The sequence below is a fragment of the Sebastes umbrosus genome, chromosome 13 (genome assembly GCF_015220745.1).
Source record: "Sebastes umbrosus isolate fSebUmb1 chromosome 13, fSebUmb1.pri, whole genome shotgun sequence".
In the NCBI taxonomy this organism is placed as follows: domain Eukaryota; kingdom Metazoa; phylum Chordata; class Actinopteri; order Perciformes; family Sebastidae; genus Sebastes; species Sebastes umbrosus.
Window position 1 is genome coordinate 6,215,798 of NC_051281.1, and position 22,658 is coordinate 6,238,455.

Here is a 22,658-nt window from a genome sequence, read left to right on the forward strand (position 1 = left end):
TGAAGGGCGTCAGTTACAGCAGCTTCAGACCAGCTGAACAGAAGCATGTTCGAAGCATATTTCCACTAAGTCTCGACGTGCAAAAGGGATCAGCTTTACTGTGTCCTATTTTGGTGTGAACACCATGTTCCCTGGGAGGAAATGGTTTAGTTAGCTCATACTGCAGTCTTATTATATTTGCTTAGATTATGTGCATTTACTTGCACCAGATCTGTTTAAGGAACAGTAGCTTTAGCAGAAATGTAATATAATATTCATAACTATGTTTTCATTAGTGTATAATCACCTGAAACTAATTATATAAAAGCATTGGCTTCAATTTTCAGACCTGCAGGTTGCCCAAGGGGATATAGGTCATAAAAATTCTGTTAAACGTTATCATGGTGGTCAGTCGTTGGTCATTACATCATCACCAGCTCAAACATTTTGGATTTAGTAACTGAGTGACAAGATTTGAAATGGGTGATCCACCAGAAAATCCTCAAGACGCCCCAAAAACATTTGTGTTGTTGCACCACCACACAGATGAGCAAGTCTGATTTATTTTTTTCCAAAAAGTTAGCATTTTATTTGACTTTTTCTCCTTTTTGACAAACATATTTTCCACTGGCGGCTCCTCCATGAACAGTAGCTTGACAGTGTTGTGTCACGTAGCTTGGACACTATTAGGACAGCGCAACCCCCAAATAGGAATAGCAGTGCATGTTATTATAAAATTGGAATTAATGACAATTTTTTACACTTTGCAAAGTCATCCAGTGGGCCTGATTGGACCCTTTGGTGGGCCGATTCTGGCCTCCGGGCCGCATGTTTGACACCCCTGCCCTAAGGACCCTAAGAAATTTTACATTAAAGGTCCCATATTATGCTCATTTTCAGGATCATACTTGTATTTTGTGTTTCTACTAGAACACGTTTACATGCTATAATGTAAAAAAAAAAAAGAATTCCTCATACTATCGGTCTGAATATGCCTGTATTCACCCTCTGTCTGAAACGCTCTGTTTTAGCGCATTTCGACGAAATTGCAACAGAATTGCGTTGCTAGGCAACAGCTTGGGTCCATGTGTACTTCCTGTCAGCTGATGACATTTATATACACTACAACCAGGAATAAACTGGGACACATTTAGAATGTTTACATTTAAATCTGTGTAAAGGGTCTAAATATTGTAAATTTGTGACATCAGAAATGGACAGAAATCCTGACATGTTTCAAATGAAGAGTTTCTGAATACGGGCTGTGCGTATTTCCTTCTGGATTGAGCGTTCCAATACTTTCACAGTATTTATATAGGACTTAAGCCTGCTTTATAATTAAAAAAACGTGAAAATCTCACTTTTTTATAATATGGGATCTTTAAAGGGTTAAACAATGGTTAAATCGAGGGACTTACAGACTGCATCTAAGCTGGTGACATTATAGTGCTTTCCCACTGCAGAATTTATGACTTATGATATGAAAAGCCGTGGTATACCTAATAGCATTAAAAAATATCTGTGATTTTCATGATAAAATATGACTATTTTTACTAGAGTTGTAATTGACTCCTATGGGATGTACAGGATTTTTAAAAAATCAAGTTCAAACAAATGGAAAAAATCCAAAAATCATTTATTCCATTTCTGATGCATGATGTTTTAATATAATGACGAGAAATTATAAAACTATATCGTTACTGTGCCTTTCTGTGTGTGTCTTTCTCCGTCCACCATGACTGGTGAGAACGAGACACCATTCACTTCACTTTTTTATTGTTTAGCTAAAGAGCAACAGACTGCTCGCTGATCCTGATCTCATGTCCGACATGCTGCTATTGAGCTTTAACAATGGCTCTGTTTACTTTAGGTGTGTCAATAAGCCGCCACGCCAGCGAGCTGGCATGCTCAACACCACGACCCTGGATCTGTTTCAGCTAAATGGAATCCAACCAGAGAAAAATGAGACCGAGCAGTGACCACCAAATCCTGCCTGTTTTTCTGCATTGTTTGATTAATGACCTTTAATTTAGATGTGGTCAAGATCGCCCTGGATGATTTTTTAAGGGTTGAATTGTGGAACCGGATAGCTTCAGGCTTTTCAGGCTGTGATTGAGTGCAGCGCCAAACAGTCCCTGCAGAAGAGAGGAGTCTGGTCTGCAACCTAAACTGCCACCATCATCGACACAAAGCAGCTAACCCCTTCTTCTTCTTCTACCCACTCCTCCCTCACTCTTTCCTCCCTTCCTCCTCCCTCTCCTCTTCCTCACTTCATCAACTGTTAAACAGAAGCAAGACGTTCTCAACCAAGTAAGCGTCAGCCGCGCAGGCTCTGCATGCTGTGTGGTGTCTGTGTCGGCAGACTGCATGCACATTCTGTCCACTAACATAACATAACCCCGCCTTATCCGCTACAGATGGTCTGTCACCCAGCCAGAGGGGAAAAGGCCAGAGTTCATGGGGTCGTTGAGTGCTACTATGCACCCGCCACATGGCTGAGGGAAGGGGGGGTATTTGCAGGAGGTAAATGGAAGGAGCTCGGGGATGTTTATTATGACATGTTTTGCTGTCGATGTTTCTTTCTTTTTTTCTTTTAAGCCATCAGGCCTCCAAAGGTTTTATCTGGATGCAGCTTCCAGCACCTCCAGTTGCTAACCTTAAAGGCGTATTCTGGTATTACTGTAAAATCTATTGAGAAATGTTTTCTCAACCCATATTGTCATTCAGCTGTTACTAGCATGTCACCCCAAATCAAGGCTGCAGACCTTCATTTCAGGGCAGATCAACTTGAAGTCCATCACATCTTCCCCGCTCCGTTTCGTGGTTGTAACAAATGAACAATTGGATGGTGTAAACTTCAGCTGCTCAGCATTTCTGTTAACCTATTTGCCTCTTTGCTTCCCCATTGCAGCCCATTGATTATGAGGGCTTCCAGCTCTTCATGGCCACCTACTTGGAGAACGACATCCCAGAGGAGCTGTGTCAGCACCTTTTCACCTCCTTCAAGAGCAAGACGGGAGGCTGCTCTCCCGACCAGTCACGTGCAGGAACGAGCTTACTAGGTAGGCTGTTTGTGCTTGTATAGTTGCATCTGTTAACACCACTGATCACATCATTCAGCAGGACTCCAGAGTGCAACCATCGCATATGCGACCAAAAATCTGTCCAGTGCGACTTAACATTTTCAGCAGATCTGTCTCAGTGTGTGTCAAATGGTGCCCTGTCCTCCTCCTCGAGCGACATCACAACCTTAGAACATACCGGTAATTCAAAATGAAGTGAACTATTGATCATTTTTCATCAAGAGAAATGCTGCGGTGCCCGACATCATTGGCGGAGCACCGCTCTACCAGCTGTCTCCCCCCGGTCCGCAGCAAAATAATCCTGATCAGAGACGCCGGATTCATTTCACAAGTGGGGAGGGCAAAAAGTGTGTGTGTGTGTGTGTGTGTGTGTGTGTGTGTCTCAACCACTAATTTCTTCTCTGCTCCGATGATCGCCAAACAGCTGATGTGCTCTGAGCACATCTCTCTCTTTGTTACTCGACCACTCACTGCGTGTAAACTCACTATCTTGTGAACAACAAATCCGTGTTGAAATCGTCAGGACGAGAGCTAGTAAACGGGAGGTGTCATTGATTTGTTATTACATTATGATGCGTTCAGGCTCTATTCAGTGAAAATTAGTATTGGACTGTGGTAAATTATCATGATGTGTTCAAATGTTTCTTGTAAAATGTAGTTTTTGGATAGAAACTTGAATAAATCCAGTTGTTTGAAGGAGATGTTTTCACAGGAATATAAAATAGATAATAGAGAGGGAATTACGACCTGTTTAACTTTCTAACAAAATCCAGTATGACAACGGTAATAAAGGAGTGGATGTTGAAGTACATGGGATTTATTGTTTTACAATTGTTTTTTACCATGGTATGGTACTGGGTATTGGTATCGATTACTAAATTTCTGGTATTGTGACATCCCTATTGTTGGCCTATGGGAACTGACAAAGCACTTAAAATGTATTATTGCAGCGCCAAAAGGCACTGTGGACCTGGGTGCACCTAAATTTCAAATAATCCTCCACAAATCTTTTGCGACTCAGAAACCTGAGTGAAACAATGTCAGTATATTTAACTCAATCTGACACAAGGGAGATAAAAAACCATCCTACCAGAATGTGATTAATAGGCACGTTAATAAAAGTAGAGAAAACTGGGCGCTTTGCCAATAGACTGTCATGTGCCAATTTTCTGAAACAATGATGTACTGTTCTTCGCAACAAATCTTAAACAGCGTGCCTTAGCGTGCCTCATCTATGTCATGTTGAACACTTTGAACACTGAAACAGAATTGGACCCTAACAGACCAAGCAGCAGGACGCCCTCAAGCATCTGTGACTTATCATCACCTGTAGTTTTTGGTGTTTTGAAACACACATATAATAAAGGCAGGCAGCTAGAGAGAGCTGGAGAATCAGTGATTTAACAGCACCGGATTTAGCAATACAGGTCACGACTCGTCAAATAGGGCAGCTTGGTCAGTGGCCCTATGCTTCAATCTATGACGCTGTAGGTTTTGGCTTGTTACGTGCATACAGTGTCTTTTCAAAATAAACTTTCAAAGTAGGTTAACTTAGTTTTTAGGTGTACTTATGCGACAAAACCACTTGGTTAGGCTTATGTCGGGACTACAGCCAACGTCCAACTACCACGTACGTCATGCGCCTGTGTGAGAGGAAATAACTCTACACACCAACAGGTAGAGGTAGTCTACAAGCCGTTGTTATGATACGTACATGAAACAAAGTGCCGTTTGCCGACCATTTCCACACCACTCTCACTCACCACTTAGCTTCATTCCAGATGGCCATGTCGCTGTGAAAATATCCGTGTGTTGGAATGATCAGATGAGATGAAGATGAAAAATTAGAAGAGTCCTCTGTGTTTTTCCTCTTGACTTTCCTCGTTGGCTTGCTTTCCTCACTTCTGTTTCTCTTCTCGTGCACTGATTCGTTTAAGCTGAACAGCCGATCAGAGTGATTTCTCTCACCGACGGGCTCCGCCACTGATTCAACATGCTGAATCGACCAAAAAAACTCTGACACAGGCAGACTTGAGACGGTGGTGAGCGGTGGAGATACACCGCAAAAACTAGGCTGACAGACACTCACCGACGGCCCCAAACTATCCGACGGCCGACTGTCGGCTTGGCATGTCACGGCCTTAAAAGCGGTCTCCTGGATGAAAGTCCTGTTCTGGTTTGACTCATCCAACCTCCCGTTCCGCCCACTCCTACATGGACTTTCTCGCTCTTTATACTCTTTATATGCTCTGACCATCTAATGATGACGCGGATGGGTTTACAGTGGTAGTTGAAAGCCCGGTGCGTCCCATACAGACGCTAAAGGGTGTGTCGTATCAGACAGTGACATGAAAAGAGTGTTTAGTTTTTCTGCAAATTTTTGGGGGGTTAAGAGCAAAGATTACTGACTACTTACTTGTTCTCATGCAGGCGTAGATCATATGTGTGTCATGGTCGCAGCAGTAAAGTTGGCAACCACAGCTGTGGACTTTACAACCTGTTGAAGTTCAAGACTTTAACAAAAAAAACATGACATGACACAAAGCATTTGAGCAGTTGGCCCTTTCATCTGAGGTCTTTGAAGTTTTCCTACTTCTTAACACCAGAGATGATCAGATGGACTCTGACAGGTGTATTCACCAAACGCTGATCACACAGAGGGACTTCACACTGACCAGAGCAGAAATCTTCAGGTGTTGTAGCTCATTTGCACCTTGCTCCAGGTGTAAACTGCGTCTGCCTCCGTCCGTCCATGTGAGTGCTGCGTGGGCTCTGGCACCGTCGGCCTGCCCGTCAGTCTGCTCCTCGCCGCTGAGCAGCTGAGGAGACAGATGGACTGTTGAATTAGAAATCTATTTCTGTGGTATAACGCTCATAAAAGTAAGAGGCAACAAGTGTAGAGGGGCTAAATGTGAGTGACAGCGTGTCGCTTTGGGTAGCAGCGTTGGTGCTGAGACTCGCAGTGTCTCAGTTAGCTCTGTGCTTCTAGTCGGTCTTCACTGGGAATTATCTAATATATGCAGAAATGCGTTCATCAGGGGGTCCTCAAAAATTAATGGTGCCATGTGGAGTTCTCTGGAAAACAAACAGAATCTTATGTTTACATTCGGTGCATTGTTTTCCTCCTCGAGGTCTAACAAATGGAGATGCAATCACTGGGGGCAGTTTTAGAGCAAAAACTAACAATTATTTTCATTAGCGACTGCTGGGACAATTACTTTCTCTATTAACTGATTGTTTTGCCAGAAAACATTGAAAATGGCCATTATAATTAGCCAGTTTTTAAAGTTATTTGTTTTAGTATCCAACCATCAGTCCAAAAGATATTCAGCTTGCTATCATACATGACAAATAAAATCCTCAGAATCTGAAATCAGAGAATGTTTGGTATATTTGCCTGAAAAATTAATGAAATGATTTATCCTCAAAATAGTTGATGGTTAATTTTCTGTCAATCATCTAATTGATAAATCAACTTGTTTCAGGCAGTTTATTAGGATGTAATGTAAGCTCAGCACAGTCTGAACATACAACAGAATATAAATAATTTACTTTATATTTTTTACTTTTGTATGGCCCTTTGTAGGCGGACGTTTTAGTTAGCAGTTGCGGACTGGCCAACGGATAGCTCGGGAATTTTCCCGGTGAGCTGGTCTTGTGAGGGCCGGCCTTTCTTATTTTTCTTTATTATAAAGATCTTTAGAGTTTTAACAAGTTTAATGTACAACCCTGGCCTGGGCTATCCTAACCTCAACTATTCAAGGTCAATGTCCAACCATAACCATCCTGTGAGAGAAATTTGTGCTTTACCTTTGACCTTGCTTTACCTTCGCAGCCGCAGACAGCTCAGTCTTGTCTTGATTCAGTGCAGCGGTAATGAGCTTATACAAACTGAGGAGGCAGAGTGTCAGCAAGACATCCTAAAATGTATTGAAGGGCGTAGGTTTGGTAGGGACACCAATGGGGCTCGGAGCAAATGATTTTAGTGTCTTTTAAACTGGGCGCATTTGCATGTTGCGTGACTGATCTAGACATGTTTGTCTGCAGAAAGAGCAGTTTCAGAGACGTTGGTAGCTGCAGGCAATCAGGAGACACTAATAAATAAGTAAATATTTAAGTTTAGTCAGGTTTAACTAACCTACGCCCTTTTAGTGTTAAAATTACTGCCAAAAATGTTCGTCTTGCGGCGTCGGGGCGCTCACATAAAAGGCCTCTCCTTCTCTTGGCTGAATATCAGTCCCAGTCCGCTCCTGACAGGCAGGTATATGAACAACGCCGCTCACGTCACAGCTGCTTGTCTGCAAAACAACTTTATCACAAAGTCCGACTCAGGAAGTCCAAATACAAGTGACATGCTGTGTATGTTATCATCATATTTGGAAAAAAAAAAAGAGAAACTTCAGAGGTTGGTGTGGATTATGTTGCTGCTTCAGTGTGTTTATAGGTTCAAGTTCTCATAGAGAGACAGCTGATAGAGTCTGCACTGACACCTGGTGGCAACCCTCAATAACATGATGTGATCCAGTCTGGATGGAGCTGCTCTCTGTACTGACTGAATCCTTCAGATGACTGTTTTTAATGGCTGTAATGACTCAGATTGTTTTATTTTTCACCAGGAGACCTTTATGTCTGAAGCTGAAGTCACATGAAGGAGATAAAATGAAAGATATTGCCACCAATTATGAGTTAATTAATTAATTTTATTTATATAGCACCTTTCATGCACAGAATGCGGCACAAAGTGCTTTACAATTTAGCAACAAAAACACAAGTTTAAAAACCATACACATACACAAATGATCTAAAGAATCTCTGTAAAGAAATGTATAAGGAAAAGAATACAGAAATAAATAAGTTTGGGGAAATAAATAAATGGTTAAATGCAAAGGGAAAATCATATATAAATAAATAAGAAAATAAATGCATAAATACACAAATAAATACATACATTTAAAAATAAATAAATAAGAAATAAATGCAAACAGAAATTAAATGAAATGAGCTTTAAAATTGAGGTTTTCTTACTTGTGGTCGTGTCTGCCTAGAGGACAATAGAGAATATTTCACTATATGTAACATGGTGCTTTCTGTCTCCTGCTCCTTAACATGTAATATTATGTCCTCCGATGATGCATGTAACATGTAACATGGTGCTTTTTGCTGTGGACAAAGGATCCAGATATAGGGCTGTTATTCTGATGCACTCCTCTTGTCTCCTAATAATTGGCTTATTATTTTGAACCCATGCGGTTCCTGTAAACGGTCATTATCTGTTCTCGTATATAAGGAACATACTCTTTCTTCACTGATGCTGCTCTCTCATTCTTGCTGCGTCTGCTGCTGTCTTTTCTTTCTTCCTCTAAACAATGCCTGACCGCAGACGCCCGCTCCATTGACGCAGGCATCTCTATTCAGACCGAAGTGGCCTGTGCCCCCATTACAGGTACCACAGCAGGCCCGAGTAGCCCGTATCATCAGGGTGATGTCATCTTAATGAGACAAGAGCCCTCCTGGCTGTAACCTCCTGCTCCCTTTTTGCTGTGCTCTTGTTGTGTTGATGTGAGTTCATGCTATTTGACCTGTGGATCAGTGGATGACTTGATGTGAATGGTATTCGTGTGAGGTTTTAACGCAGTGTTGTAATTTTATCTGCTTCCTGTCCCTCTATGCATCCTGAGTTTTCTTGTATTTGTTGTGACAGTATTTCTTTATGTTGCTCCTTACAGCTAACCAGCTCTCTGTGCATCTGCATCCTCCCCCCTGTTCACATAATTTCTGTCCAACTCATGTGTCCCTTCTTTCACCAACAGGGATGAACGGGAAGAGCATCCTGTCTGCGATGGGCCGGCACACACCGGAGCACTCCAGCGTGATGAGCACGGTGGGCTCGGGAGCCACCACCTCCCCTTGTTCATCTCGCTCCTCCTCGCAGCGTTCGGGGACGGGGGCCCACACACCTGGAGGGCCCCACCGATCACCCTGCACCCAGGTCAAAACATCAGAGGGGAGCAGCAACGCCCTAACCCCCAACGCTGGGCCGGCCAGGTCGCCGGTGTCCCCCAAACTCTCACCAGGTGAGGTTGACTAGTCTAATCTAAACTGAAGCCACATGATTGGTTTGTGTAAATTGGTGGTGGTGTATTGACAGATAGGATGATAATCAGATTCTTATCATTCACATCAAAATCTAAACAAACATGCAAATGAATTGTTGATGAAGTTCTCTTAGCTTTGTATTCAACATAATACCTTATTACCTCAATAAAATGTACTAAAACAAATGTATACATGACACAAAAAGGCAACTTATTATTTTGGCCGGTGGATTTTTTGATCTACCAGTCCTCTTGGCCGCTGAGTCAAAAAGTTAATTTCGGACACTGTCCATGTTTGTTGGAAACAATGCTGGGTGTTTGTAAGGTAAAGTGTGGACATCTGTATGAAAAGTGTCTCCTGGTTCATTTTAAAAAGCAACTTGAGTTAAAGGTAAAATGTATTAGAACTGTATTTATTAGACTTTAACATTCACAGTTCCAGCTGGGAGCTGCTGATCCAGTTATTTTTTTCCTTTCAGATTGTTTTTCCCCGTCACATGATGTCATGTTGTTTTGGTCAGCAGCCTGTGGCATCTCCAGCCTCTGTCTGTCTGCTCTGTAAATAGTGTTTTGTTAAGCTGTTCTCCGCTGCTCTGTTTTGTCTCTACCTGCTGCACTGGGATCAGAGTTCTCTAAAACTCTTAAACTTTAATGTGCTTTTACTTTATTTAGCATTAATTTCACCAGAGGAACCACAGCAGAGTAGAAAAAGAGTGATGGGTACCGTGAGCAGCTTTGAACACTTGTGTTGTACATCAACAGAGAGGAGCCACTCCGAGAAGCATTTGTCGCTGCGGAGGAGCCCGTCGCCCCAGAAAGGCTCCCCCCTGCCGTCGCCCCAGGTGGTTTTTCTCAAGGACATCGTCTGCTACCTCTCCCTGCTGGAGAGGGGGACGCCGGAGGACAAGCTGGAGTGTGAGTGACGGGGATGGGGGGATGCGGGCGGAGGGTCAGCTCATCTCGGGGGGACGTTGAGTGGGAGCAGCTGTCATGTGCAATGTGTGTATATGTGCCTCTAATACCGCTGGTCTCATGTCAGCTCAGGTTGACAGCAAGAGTAATAAGGCTGTTACCTGCTTCCCCGGGGCCTTAGATACGGTGGTTACACCTCCCACACAGGGCAGGTCAGCGACATGCTTAAGCCCTGCTGTGCCCAATTGACTTCTTTAGTGACTAAGGCTATATTGGAGCACAGTGACGAGGCTAATCTCTGCTAACTGGTCCCCACGCTTCAATACAGAAGTAGCACGCTCTGCTTCTTTAACCCTGTGGCCATCTGGAGAGAATCCAAGAACAAATGTTACAGCTACTAATTATCTGACGGCATCTGAGTCATCATGGGATCTCCGTTCTCTCGATTCCCTCTAGTCATGTTCCGGCTGTACGACACAGACGGCAACGGGGTTCTGGACAGCTCGGTGAGTTTCTCCTCTTGCTTTTGTATCTCCCTCTCTTTTCTCTCCCCCCACCTCCTCTCTTCATCTGTCTCTCTCGGTGTCTCGTCTCTCTCTTTGCCCTTTGCACACCGCAGCTCTAAGAATAGACACCTGAACACTCAGTCGTGTTTACATGAGGTCATTTGTAACCGCTTCTCTTCTGTTTAATGTTAGCCGTGTGCTGAAGTGATCACATAAACAGATAATCTCTACTGGTAATATATTACATGTGCAGGGACTTCATTTTACTGAACAATGACTTTTAATCATGAGAGTTGATTAGTTTAACAAGACGTACGTTCTCAGACAACTAAACTGCATTCTCAATAACGTTTGGAAGGAAACATGTTTTTTTATCGCAGATCACATTTGTCTTTTGACGTATCACAAATACGTTTGTAATGATCCACGGGCGGCCACAGCGAGTGATGTAGTAAAACGAGCGAAGCGTAGAGCAGGTGTCGAAGTATATCAAGCGACCGTTAATAAAAGTTATGTGGTATAATAATGTTATTGAAAGTTATGTGGTATAATAACGAGTATAACAAGTGAGAAAGTGGGGGGGTGAATGGGTCCAACAAACACGGGTCTTTCCCCCAGGAGACCACAGTTTGTGTCCCGTGTGAAACTAAAAGTCAACGTTCACTAATGTTGTCATTTTAAGCCAAACCATGATGTTTTTTTTACTAAACATAACCCAGAGACCGGAGGAAAACAAGCAGTCAGAGCTGATCTGAGGTCTGCTGTCTATGAGAGCCGGCTGTCAATCACTTGCGAACTCCGACCAAACGGTCAAACTAGGCAGCGCTGATCAAATATGAATCAATATTATGTTACGTTATTGCATATTTCTCGCCTCCAATGTTTTCAGAATCATCTTGTAGTGCACGGTTTAGTTGTAAAATGAGAAAGTTTGTGACACCGCCGCCATCGTGAAATCTGGTGAAGGAACGCCAAGTACCGGTCACATGACCGGAGCACAGCCAATAGGAACGCTCTCTCAATGAAATGACCTGTGATTGGTCAAAGTCTCCCGTCACGGGCTAGATTTTTTAAAGCCTGAAAACAGAGCCATGAGGAGGTGCAGAAGTCTAGTTATCTCTCAGAACACTTGAATTACAATATGCTCAAAGGTTATTATGGATTTTTTGCCCAATGATGCCAAAAATACACTGCCTACTGCCACTTTAATCACATATTTAAAACTGTTTAAAACAGTACTTTTGTAGGAGACAGGGTTGACACGGTACGGCTTTCTTTTCATAGGAGCTGGATCGCATCATCAATCAGATGGTGCATGTGGCCGAGTATCTGGAGTGGGATTCAACAGAACTGCGACCGGTGAGCAAACACACTCTCCGCTTCAATAAAATCTGAGGCAAAGACAGGAGGAGAAATGTAAACAGACCCCTCTGTGAAGGTTTTATCATTATTTACTTACTTTTCATGCCAACTAAAACCTCCAGTGACACCCAGAAAGTGGATTTGAGGTCCAAAAAGGAAGAAAAACAACCAACACAAAATAGCTTGAAACAGATTTCTCAGGAAAGTGTCACAAAGACAAACAACTGGCTTGTTAGAGGAAAGTTCTCTAGAAAAAGATTTATTTAATCAAGTCTATTATTGGCATTTTGCAATGAAATCTATGGTGAAATGGTGAAAGTGAAAACACAGTTTTCGCACATTTTATATATAAAGAATTTTATACTATAATAGTTCAATTTCATTCAGAGTTTCAAACCGTTAGCATTGTATTGTAAACATTAGTAAGTGTATCTCTGTCTGTTTATAAAAGGCAATTTATTTTGTTGTTTATGTAACAGGGACAATGCACAATACATTTATTACACCAGCTGTAGCTAAAAGCTAATTTCCATCTGTTTCCCTGTATCTAGTCTGTTTGTTTTTAACTATTAAAAAATCCTAATGTTACATTGTTTAACAGATTTTTTAATAATATTAAAGTCCTACTTTCTTCAACAGTATGTAGTCGGCCTGTAACTGACTTTATATACACAGAACTGTTACAGTCTGTACCTCTGACTTGGTTTTAAGGACGATATCTACATCTCTGTCTACTTTAGATACTGAAGGAGATGATGGAAGAGATCGATTACGACAGAGATGGGACAGTCACACTGGAGGAGTGGATCAGAGGAGGCCTCACCACCATCCCTTTACTGGTCCTGCTTGGCATGGAAACGGTACGTTTGTCTTCACACAGCCATTTCACTTTTGTTGTTCCTTTATTGACATCTTGAGTTCAGAACTCTCACTGGCTGTTGTGACGTCGTTCTCAGTCAGCAGCTCTGAGTGAATTGTACCTTATTTAGTAGTAGTGCAGGTCCCGTTCAAAACGTGCCTGTTCAGAATGAGCCTGTCGTGTTTCTTCTTGCAGCTTTCTTGAGAACTGCACATACAAACAACTAATTTCCAAATAGGCGTATTAGTCACTTGGTTTGACATAACCACGCGGTTATAAAGTAGAGCATGGATTTAATGAGTGGGGGATTTTGCCAGCAGAAAATGTATTAGTAGTTTCAGTTGCAATGGCAAAATGACGCTGTTCCTGTAGGCTATCCACTTTTTAAGGTGGGGTACATGCTGAGAGGAATATACTAAAATTCTGACTTGCTTACAGCATTTACTTGTACTTTTATATATGGCTGTCAATGATAACGCGTTAATGCAAATTCTTTTTAACGCCACTAATTTCTTTAACCAATTAACACAACATGCGATTTTTAGGTTGTAGCGGACTCAGTTTTAAAGCTAGAGTGAAGATGTCATATGAAACTAGAGAGGGTTCCTTGACCTCAGACCTAAAGATATGTTGATTAATATGAGTATTAAATACTTGACAAATCTCCCTTTAAGGTACATTTTGAACAGATTAAAAGAATTGTGATTAATCGCGATTAACTATTTTAATCGATTGACAGCCCTAGTTTCAATATTTAAGTACATTTAATATCAAAAAATTACTTTTGATACTTAAGTACAGTAAATATCAGACACTTTAAGACTTTTACTCAAGTAATATTCTAATAAGTGATTTTAGCTTCTGCTAAAGCCATTTTCTGGTTAAAGATCTGTACTTTTACTTTAAGTGTGGCTTTCAGGTACTTCATCCACTACTGGTCTCGATACACTCTGGTCTTGGTCATGATTTAGTCTCGGTTTAGGTGGTCTTGACTACAAGACTGCTCTTCACTGTTTGTAGCAACAATAGTAACCGATTAAAGAATGGTTTCCATGCTTCATCCATCCTTTGTTTCTCCTTCTAGAACGTACAGGAGGACGGGCAGCATGTTTGGCGTCTGAAGCACTTCAACAAACCAGCTTACTGTAACTACTGCCATACCATGCTGCTCGGAGTTCGCAAGCAGGGCCTCTGCTGCTCCTGTGAGTCTCTCTGGCTGCCTATTTGACTATTTATATCCTCTTTTTACTGACTTCCTCTCCTCTCCAACTCTGTCATTATCTCTTTGTCTGTTCCTCCATCTTTATCTGTTTCCCCCCTTTACTCCAAATGCTTCGGACTCAAATTGTGTTGTGTCTGAGTGCCTCTGAGTCAATGCTGTTTTTCAATTAAAAGTCCTCACAGTCGTCGTTAAAAAAACATTAACGATGTTATCGTGTGTAATTTCATTATTGATTGGATTCTGCCGGGGAGCAGCTCTCCAGGCTGATGTTATTGTCACAGTTGAATGCAAGTACTCGTGTATTGAAATTGTCTCTAATGTGGTAAACTTTTTATCAAATCCCCTTGCAAACCTTGTTTTCAGTTGCAGCTATTAAGATGAGGCAGGACCACTATGTGTAATATTGACTGTGTTTTACAAACTGTTATCTCTTGTTGTTTTCCTGCAGTATGCAAGTACACAGTGCACGAACGCTGTGTGTCCAAAGACATCGCTGCCTGCATCAGCACCTACGCCAAGTCACGTAGACACACCAACGTAAGTACAAACACATGAAAGGGTTCATTCTGCACATGAAACGCCGTGCTGATGATGACATGAACCGGTGCTGCGGGGTAGCGAGACAGGAACACTGACCAGTCTGTTTAGCAGATTCCCACTGTCTCATGGTCCCGTTAAACAGGGCAGCAAGGATCATGGGATGGTCTGTGAGGTCATACAGGGCTTCTTATCTAGTTAATATCTTCTGTATTCGAGCTTTGATGTGATTAGGCTCTATAGAGTTGTTTCTCTGGCTCAGGTCACATGCTGATTACAGTCTGTAGAGCTTTCAGTTGTGGTTATGACTAGAGATGCTCCTAACGACTAGTTTAGTTTAGTTTTTAAGTTTAAATAAGTCGATTAAAGTTGTTAATCGCACAATTTGTATCTGTTCAAAATGTACTTTAAAGGGAGATTTGTCAAGTATTTAATACTCTTATCAACATGGGAGTGGGCAAATATACTGCTTTATGCAAATGTATGTATATATTTATTATTGGAAATCAATTAACAACACAAAACAACGACAAATATTGTCCAGAAACTCTCACAGGTACTGCATTTAGCATCAAAAATATGCTCAAATCATAACATGGCAAACTGCAGCCCAACAGGCAACAACAGCTGTCAGTGTGTCAGTGTGCTGACTTGACTATGACTTGCCCCCAAAACTGCAAACCTGTTGACTTAGTTTGTATTGAATTAAATGTACTTGTGTGATTTTCCTTTTACACATATTTATATGAGCATTGTTGGAGCGAGCCTGAGCCAACGACTGCTTCTCTGTAATTGTTGTGCGTTGTTATTGTTATGACGGTAAATAACTTGACAGAAACTTAATTGTCAAATCCTCTTATACTCATTGAAGTCATTTATCAAGCAAAACACCACATATCTGCTTCTTGCAGCTCCTCAAAATGTAAGGATTTGATGCTTTTCTTTTTGTAAATTACTCAGACAAAACAAGCCACTTGAATATGTGACCTTTTTTAACTTTTAATGGGCATTATTCACTATTATCTAACTGTTTTTTGACAATTCAGTGTAAAAAATAATCTGTATGTTATCGTTAATGGCAGCACTAAAGAGTAGGTGCTTGTTTTTACTTCTGTTGAAGCTAAACAAGAACAAAGTCAGTTGTGTATTTGTATGCAACAGAGTTCTAGCAAACAGCTTGAAGGCAACAAAAGGATATTTAGACTTTTATCCAGCAAGGAAATGTCTCAGCTGTTATTGTTTTAGCTCCATTAATATTTTATTTCTCTCTAGATTTAAAACCAATATTACACTTGCTTTGTTTGTTACATGTTTTCAACAGTGCATTATCATTTAAATCCTAAATTATGTTTACACTTCACTGATTCAAAATGCTAAAAATGGAACTAATAAATAACATTGAATACTGTTTTTTTTCTCTCTGTTTCTTGCCCTCCAGGCTATGCAGCATGTTTGGATGGAGGGTAACTCTCCGACCAAGTGCGACCGTTGTCACAGAAGCATCAAGTGTTACCAGGGCCTGACGGGCCTGCACTGCGTCTGGTGTCAGATCACTGTGAGTTTATGTAGACACAGATAACTCTTAACCACCAGGTAACACTTTCACCTGCAGCGGCCATATTCCAGACTCTGTATTGACCAATAGAAAAGCATTTTAAGTACGCAGTAGTGTCAATAGATTCATTGTAGAGTATTAGAGTAGCCCTCCGCTGCCTCTGGTCTTTGGTCTTGCATTCTCCAACCGATCTGATGCAGCGGTGAGGGGAGCAACAGCATGCCGACGACCCACTGTATAGAGCCGGGAATGTAGGCTGCTGTTGATCAGCAGACTGACCCCATGACATACTTTGATTGACAGGCCCTTCATTTGCATAATGAGGCAGAAATGCATAAAGATTCAAGATGTTTATTGTCACACCGGTTAAACAAGTACAATCATGTGAAATACTTTTTGCTGGGAAGCTCCATTAAAAAGAGCAAGTTATATACCGAAATAAAAGGAAAAGACAGAATAAAAAATAAAAATAAAGAATAAAGAAGGAATACAGAAATAAATAAGTTTGAGGAAATAAATAGGGGGGGGAAATGCAGTGGGAAACTTATGCACAGATAAATAAATACACAAATAAAAACATACATTAATAATGAATAAATACATTCAATAATAATAATATATTTTAAATAAATGCAAAAATAAATAAAACAGAAATATCAATTTATGTCACATTTAATCAATTCATTAATGCCTACATTTGGCACATTTATTGGCATTTATTTATTTATTTATCGAGTCACTGTTTATTTATTTTTAATTTTGGCAGGTTCCGTCCTCCAATGTAAAGCACTACAGTTAAACAGCACCACAAACTGCATCCCCAAAATTATACAGTTGAATCAACACAAGGGAGGATTTATTTCAGGGCTGTTATATTAGACTGCATTAGTTTTAGCCAGGCGTACCTAATAAACTGACAAGTGAGTGTACAGTAATTCCCTGGAGTCTTACTTAACCTTAACCACAACCATTATAAGCCACATTGTGACCCTGAACTTTAACAGCTTACTTTATATGGATCAGCCTTTTGTCCCCACAATATGATTAATGCAAGCACTTACTGTACACATTTTACTCTGCATTGCCTTTCAGATCCACTAGATGTCACCACTGACCTGAATATTATAATCCTCCGGTCAAGAGTCTCAAATTCACACAGCAGTTGTTCTCATTTCAGCATGAAAATTATTCTGCATAGAGATTCTAATGGATAACTCTTTTTGATTGATCCTTTATGGTTATTTAATCTCTATATACCGTGAGGTTAAACAACCTGAAAAGTGAAGCGTTTCATACTGGTTAACGTTTGAGTCTCACAGATGGATTTCCGCCCACAGTTCTTATGTTTGTGCTTCTGCTCTCCCTCCGTAGCTCCATAATAAATGTGCATCTAATGTGAAGCCGGAGTGTGATGGAGGAGCCTTGAGGGACCACACTCTGTTGCCCTCGTACATCTGCCCTGTTGTCCTGGTGAGGATGCTGTTTTCTCTGCTATCCACACAATCAAGACTGTGTTCAGTTCCACACATGAAGGAGGGTTTCTGTATTATATAATTATATAAAAAAAACCATTACAAAACAGAAAGCCTGAGCTGGCTGATACAGTTCATTTAACATCATTTGAAATCCCTCAGTCGCCACTTTATTAGGTACACCTAGCTCAAGCTAATGCAGCCTAATACAACAGTCCTGCCATAAAAATGAAGGTTATGATCATTTTGGATGTTGTAGTTTTGTGGTTATATTATACAGAGATGTTTCTGATATTCAGCACACCCTCGCTGAGATAATGGGGTGGACAAAATAATAGAAACACTTGTCAGTATATCGCACAAACCACAGCCTCCAAAATGATGATAAACCTCTCTAAAACAGCAAAACTGAGCATTATAACCTCCAGGAAAGGAGGAGCTCTAGACTGCATTAGTTTTAGCTAACTGTGCCCCATGTAGATTGGATATATACAGTATATATCATTTTGCATTCATCCTTATAACAACTCCTGCAACGCTTAACACTTTTCAGCTGTTCATCTGCAGCTCAGTACAATCCAGATTGTATCAGATTTTTTGCCAAAATGTGTGTTATGTTGTAATTGTTAAGCAGATACATTCATTCAAACACTTTTCTATCAGGGCCTCATTTACGTTTCTTACAAAATACATTAGCTATTGCAAATTAACTGTATATGTAGTATACATAGTTCTGAGATTCGTAAGGCGTCCTGAAGGAATCTTTTTGGAGGTATCCCAGGAAGGTCCAACTGGTGAAGAGAACCAGAGGCAGACATATCATATGCATCATACTGGAGGGATCACATATTGACAAGTAGGACATAGGGATGCAACCACTAATTGATTAATTGTCAACTATTAAATTAATCGCCAACTATTCTGATAATCGGTTTGAGTAATTTTTTAAGGAGGAAAAAAAAAGTCTAAATTCTCTGATTCCAGCTTCATAAATGTGAATATTTTCTGGTTTCTTTACTCCTCTATGACAGTAAACTGAATACTTTTTAAGTTGTGGACAAAACAAGACATTTGAGGACGTCATCTTGGGCTTTGGGAAACACTGATCCACATTTTTCACCATTTCCTGACATTTTATAGACCAAACAATAATCGATTATTCGAGAAAATAATCTACAGATTAATCGACAATGAAAATAATCATTAGTTGCAGCCCTAGTAGGACATTTAGGTTATCTTGCTTATTTGCCTGCTGCCACCACATCCTGGATCGGCAGCGTGAAGTGATGAATGAAAGGATGAACAGAAGGCCGTATTGATGACTGAGTTGACTGCATTAGTGACACGCTGCCATTCAACAGATCTCCTCTAACAAGTCATGTCAGACCATCATGTCCACAGAACACCTGCCACGATTTCACACTCAGTAATGATTCTATTTCCGGGCGTGTGGTCTGACTTCTCAATTTTCTTCACAAATACCTCATTGACAAGCTGATTTCTATGCATATTATCCATATTCATAGTACATCCATGCACCTGCAGAATATTTAAACCTCATCTGCTTTATAAGGAGAGAGTGCATGTAGGGAAACAGGTCGTTTTTTGAATCCTAAACAGTTTTCTTCTTCTGCAGTATGGAATCAGTGTAGAGTAAATAAGAGCCCTGGCTCTTGGTTGCTCATCTGTGTACCAATAACAGTCTTCCCTCTTTCACAGGACCGTCATTCTGTGGTGAAGCGTGGTGAGGGGGATTCGCCACCCAGCACCAGCCCCGATGACATCAATCAGACCTTCAAGTTCTCCCCTGGAGACGGACAAGCACTGCAGGTTTGTCCAGCGTTCAGCAGGCGTACTGTCCTGTAAGTTGTTGAAGTGAAGCTGGTTAGCAGATGTCTGACGCTGTTTTAACTTCCTCTCCACAGATCACCCCTCTCCCAGGTACTCACCCGCTCCTGGTCCTGGTCAATCCCAAGAGTGGAGGGAGGCAGGGGGAGCGGTAAGTTCCCACCACCACCACCCACGGGCCACCTGCTCTTATCTACTACAATATCATGTATGAAGACCATGCATAGAGGTTATAGATTAAAGTTGATGACTAAAGTTGTATTTTTTTAAATCAGATTCTTTTAATTTAATAATTTTATTTTTAATTTATGTTTTTCCTTTTCTATTCCCCGTGTAAATTTAAGCTTCTGATCTTTAAAATATGATGATGATCTTTAAATATAATTTATACATCAATTACAGAATCTGATTAAATTACACTATTATTAGAGGACTTTTGGGCCATTATCTGAAAATCACAGCACATGTCGGTTTCTCAGTGGTGCATGAAGCAAAAACATTTTCTCATTCTTCCTGCTGATACCTCACTTTTGTCTTCTTAAATTCTCAGTAAGTTTTGCGGTTCGGCAGTTTATAAAAACTTAGTTCTGGGTTCTTCACCCCGTTGGTGGTTCATCCCACCACACAGCAGCTTTTAGGCATTTTTTCTGTTGTTTGGCACCTTCACACAGCACAAAGTCAATGGAGAGCGATGAATTGTTTTCCCCTCCGGTGTGGGCGGGACTTAATTGCGCTCCGTCTCTATAGCCTGACACATTCCCATAGCAACCCACTCTTTATTGCCATTAGAAAGGAAATTATTCTCTATTAATAGACGTTACAAGAAGCAAAGAGAGCAGGAAAACAGAGGCTATTGTATTGCTATTTTTGTCTGTGTGAAAAAAGTTTTTCTCTCTGTTTCATAGTTGAGTTTGATTGATGAACTTATCAGAAGTTGTATAAGCTTTGTCCTACATACACGTTATACAAGCTTCATTTGTCTAAATTGCTGTTATCCACTGGCTGTGAACTTATTAGTCCCTCATGTACCTTTGTGTTTTGTAGATTTCTAATACCATCTAATATATTAAAGTAGTCTAATGAAATACACTGGCTGGCCTCCTGCTGGATAGTAGAAGCATATTAGCAGCCAGTAAAACTGCCTGCATGAGGATGATTGTGCAGCTTCAATGGGCTTTTTATGTAACTCTCACAAGGTTACAGGAAACTGCTGCGTCGACGTGCAGCTCGCTGATACACCGACAGTTTGTGAGAGCGAAGAGATGGAGGAGATGGAGGAGATGGAAGCAAACTCTCCACATCTCTTTTATATTATGCCTCCTCTTCCTGATCTCTGAGATGATTATTTTACATGCGTGATTACTTCTGCAGAACAGATTATTTAAGATGCGTGTGGAGATTGTACAGAAGTCACTTCTCACGCTTCCAGTGACGCTATATGATGCTTACTCTGAGATAAATATTCAAACCCAAGCTGCCATCATTTTTATGGCTGAGAAATTTCATATTCTAGATTTTTTTCACACAATTCCCTGAAAAAGTCAAACTTAAACTTTTGTCCGAGGCAAAAGTTGACAACCGTTAGAAAAATGTAGTGGTTAAAGAGCAGCAAAGATGGATGATGAGAGTTAATGTCATGCCTTTACTTGCATTTTGTGTCTAAATTTCGACATCACAGCGCTACGATTCACCAGACATTTATTGCACCATCTGACGTGCCTTAAAAGTGATATTGTCTGATACAGATCTTAGATTTTATTAGTCCCATCCAGCACCGTGTGACATGTAGTAATCCTGCAAGATCACTGTTATTTCACAGTATGTGGGGGCCTTGAGAAGCTGAGGTACTCACCGTTTTCACTCTTCTAACAAATAGATGAACCATTATAACCTGGAGCATTCAACTTGTATAAGTCTGATGTAATAATTAGCACACTGCGTATGCTGATTAATGCACTCCTTACTGTAGGTGCTCACTGTATTTATAACTGTTTGAGTTGATCTCTCTCCTCTTTCTCTCTCTTCTTCCAGGGTGCTGAGGAAGTTCAGGTACCTACTAAACCCCAGGCAGGTGTACAGTTTGGAACAAGGGGGACCAATGGTAGGGTAAGTCTGCTGCATTCAGCTCTTTGTTGCTATTTTTATGTCGGTGAATGGATAGAACAACCATTTCTGTGCCAGGACACTGTTTGTAATGTAGGCAGAGTATTGTCAAGTTGACATGTTAATATGAGAATGCTTTAGTGTTTTTGTCTTTCAGAACATGGTGGAAGGTCCAAATTTATATATATATATTTTTTATGGCTCCACGCCGGTGATAGCCGAGGCTGGAGGCATTATGTTTTCGGGTTGCCTGTACATACTGTACATCCATCTGACCCATTCTCGTGAACATGATATCTCAGGAACCTTGAGGGATTTCTTTTTTTCAAATTTGGCCCAAACATCCACTTTGACTCAAGGATAAAGTGAGTAGATGTTATCAGTTCAAAATGTACCTTAAAGGGAGATTTGTCAAGTATTTAATACTCTTATCAACATGGGAGTGGACAAATATGCTGCTTTATGCAAATGTATGTATATATTTATTATTGGACATCAATTAACAACACAAAACAATGACAAATATTGTCCAGAAACCCTCACAGGTACTGCATTTAGCATAAAAACTATGCTCAAATCATAACATGGCAAACTGCAGCCCAACAGGCAACATCAGCTGTCAGTGTGTCAGTGTGCTGACTTGACTATGACTTGCTCCAAACTGCATGTGATTATCATAAAGTGGGCATGTCTGTAAAGGGGAGACTCGTGGGTACCCATAGAACCCATTTACATTCACATATTTGGAGGTCAGAGTTCAAGGGACCCCTTTGAAAATGACCATGACAGTTGTTTCTTCATCAAAATTTAGCATAAGTATGGAGCGTTATTTAACCTCCTTCTTGACAAGCTAGTATGACATGGTTGGTACCAATGGATTCATTAGGTTTTATAGTTTCATATGATACAGTATCTTCACTCTAGCTTTAAAAACTGAGCCCGCTAAAACCTAAAAATAGCTAGGAGTTAATACGTTAAACAAATTAGTGGTGTTAACGGGTTAACTTTGACAGCTCTAGTTAACATACAGGCCTGCACCAGAATGTTAGAGCATATAAAAAAAAAAGCAAACTTCCGACTATTTTTCCGTGGATAAAGAATTAGTTTACAGAGCCAGGCACAAAG

General features: G+C 40.8%; 1 protein-coding gene across 4 annotated transcripts in view; it reads left to right on the forward strand.

Annotated features, from left to right (window-relative positions):
* Positions 1-22,658, forward strand: part of LOC119499981 (diacylglycerol kinase beta) — a 132,386-nt gene that overhangs the window by 55,605 nt on the left and 54,123 nt on the right. The window contains exons 7-21 of one of the 4 annotated variants that reach the window (XM_037789302.1): positions 2,269-2,289; positions 2,891-3,041; positions 8,443-8,505; positions 8,873-9,136; positions 9,920-10,072; positions 10,526-10,575; positions 11,860-11,934; positions 12,678-12,797; positions 13,881-13,998; positions 14,467-14,555; positions 15,994-16,110; positions 17,482-17,580; positions 19,302-19,412; positions 19,508-19,581; positions 21,462-21,536. In XM_037789302.1, the coding sequence (XP_037645230.1) occupies positions 2,269-2,289; positions 2,891-3,041; positions 8,443-8,505; positions 8,873-9,136; positions 9,920-10,072; positions 10,526-10,575; positions 11,860-11,934; positions 12,678-12,797; positions 13,881-13,998; positions 14,467-14,555; positions 15,994-16,110; positions 17,482-17,580; positions 19,302-19,412; positions 19,508-19,581; positions 21,462-21,536 (1,580 nt within the window). Of the gene's footprint in view, positions 1-2,268; positions 2,290-2,890; positions 3,042-3,069; positions 3,394-8,442; positions 8,506-8,872; positions 9,137-9,919; positions 10,073-10,525; positions 10,576-11,859; positions 11,935-12,677; positions 12,798-13,880; positions 13,999-14,466; positions 14,556-15,993; positions 16,111-17,481; positions 17,581-19,301; positions 19,413-19,507; positions 19,582-21,461; positions 21,537-22,658 lie in introns of those variants that run through there. The other 3 variants (XM_037789299.1, XM_037789300.1, XM_037789301.1) reach the window with 3 other exon arrangements.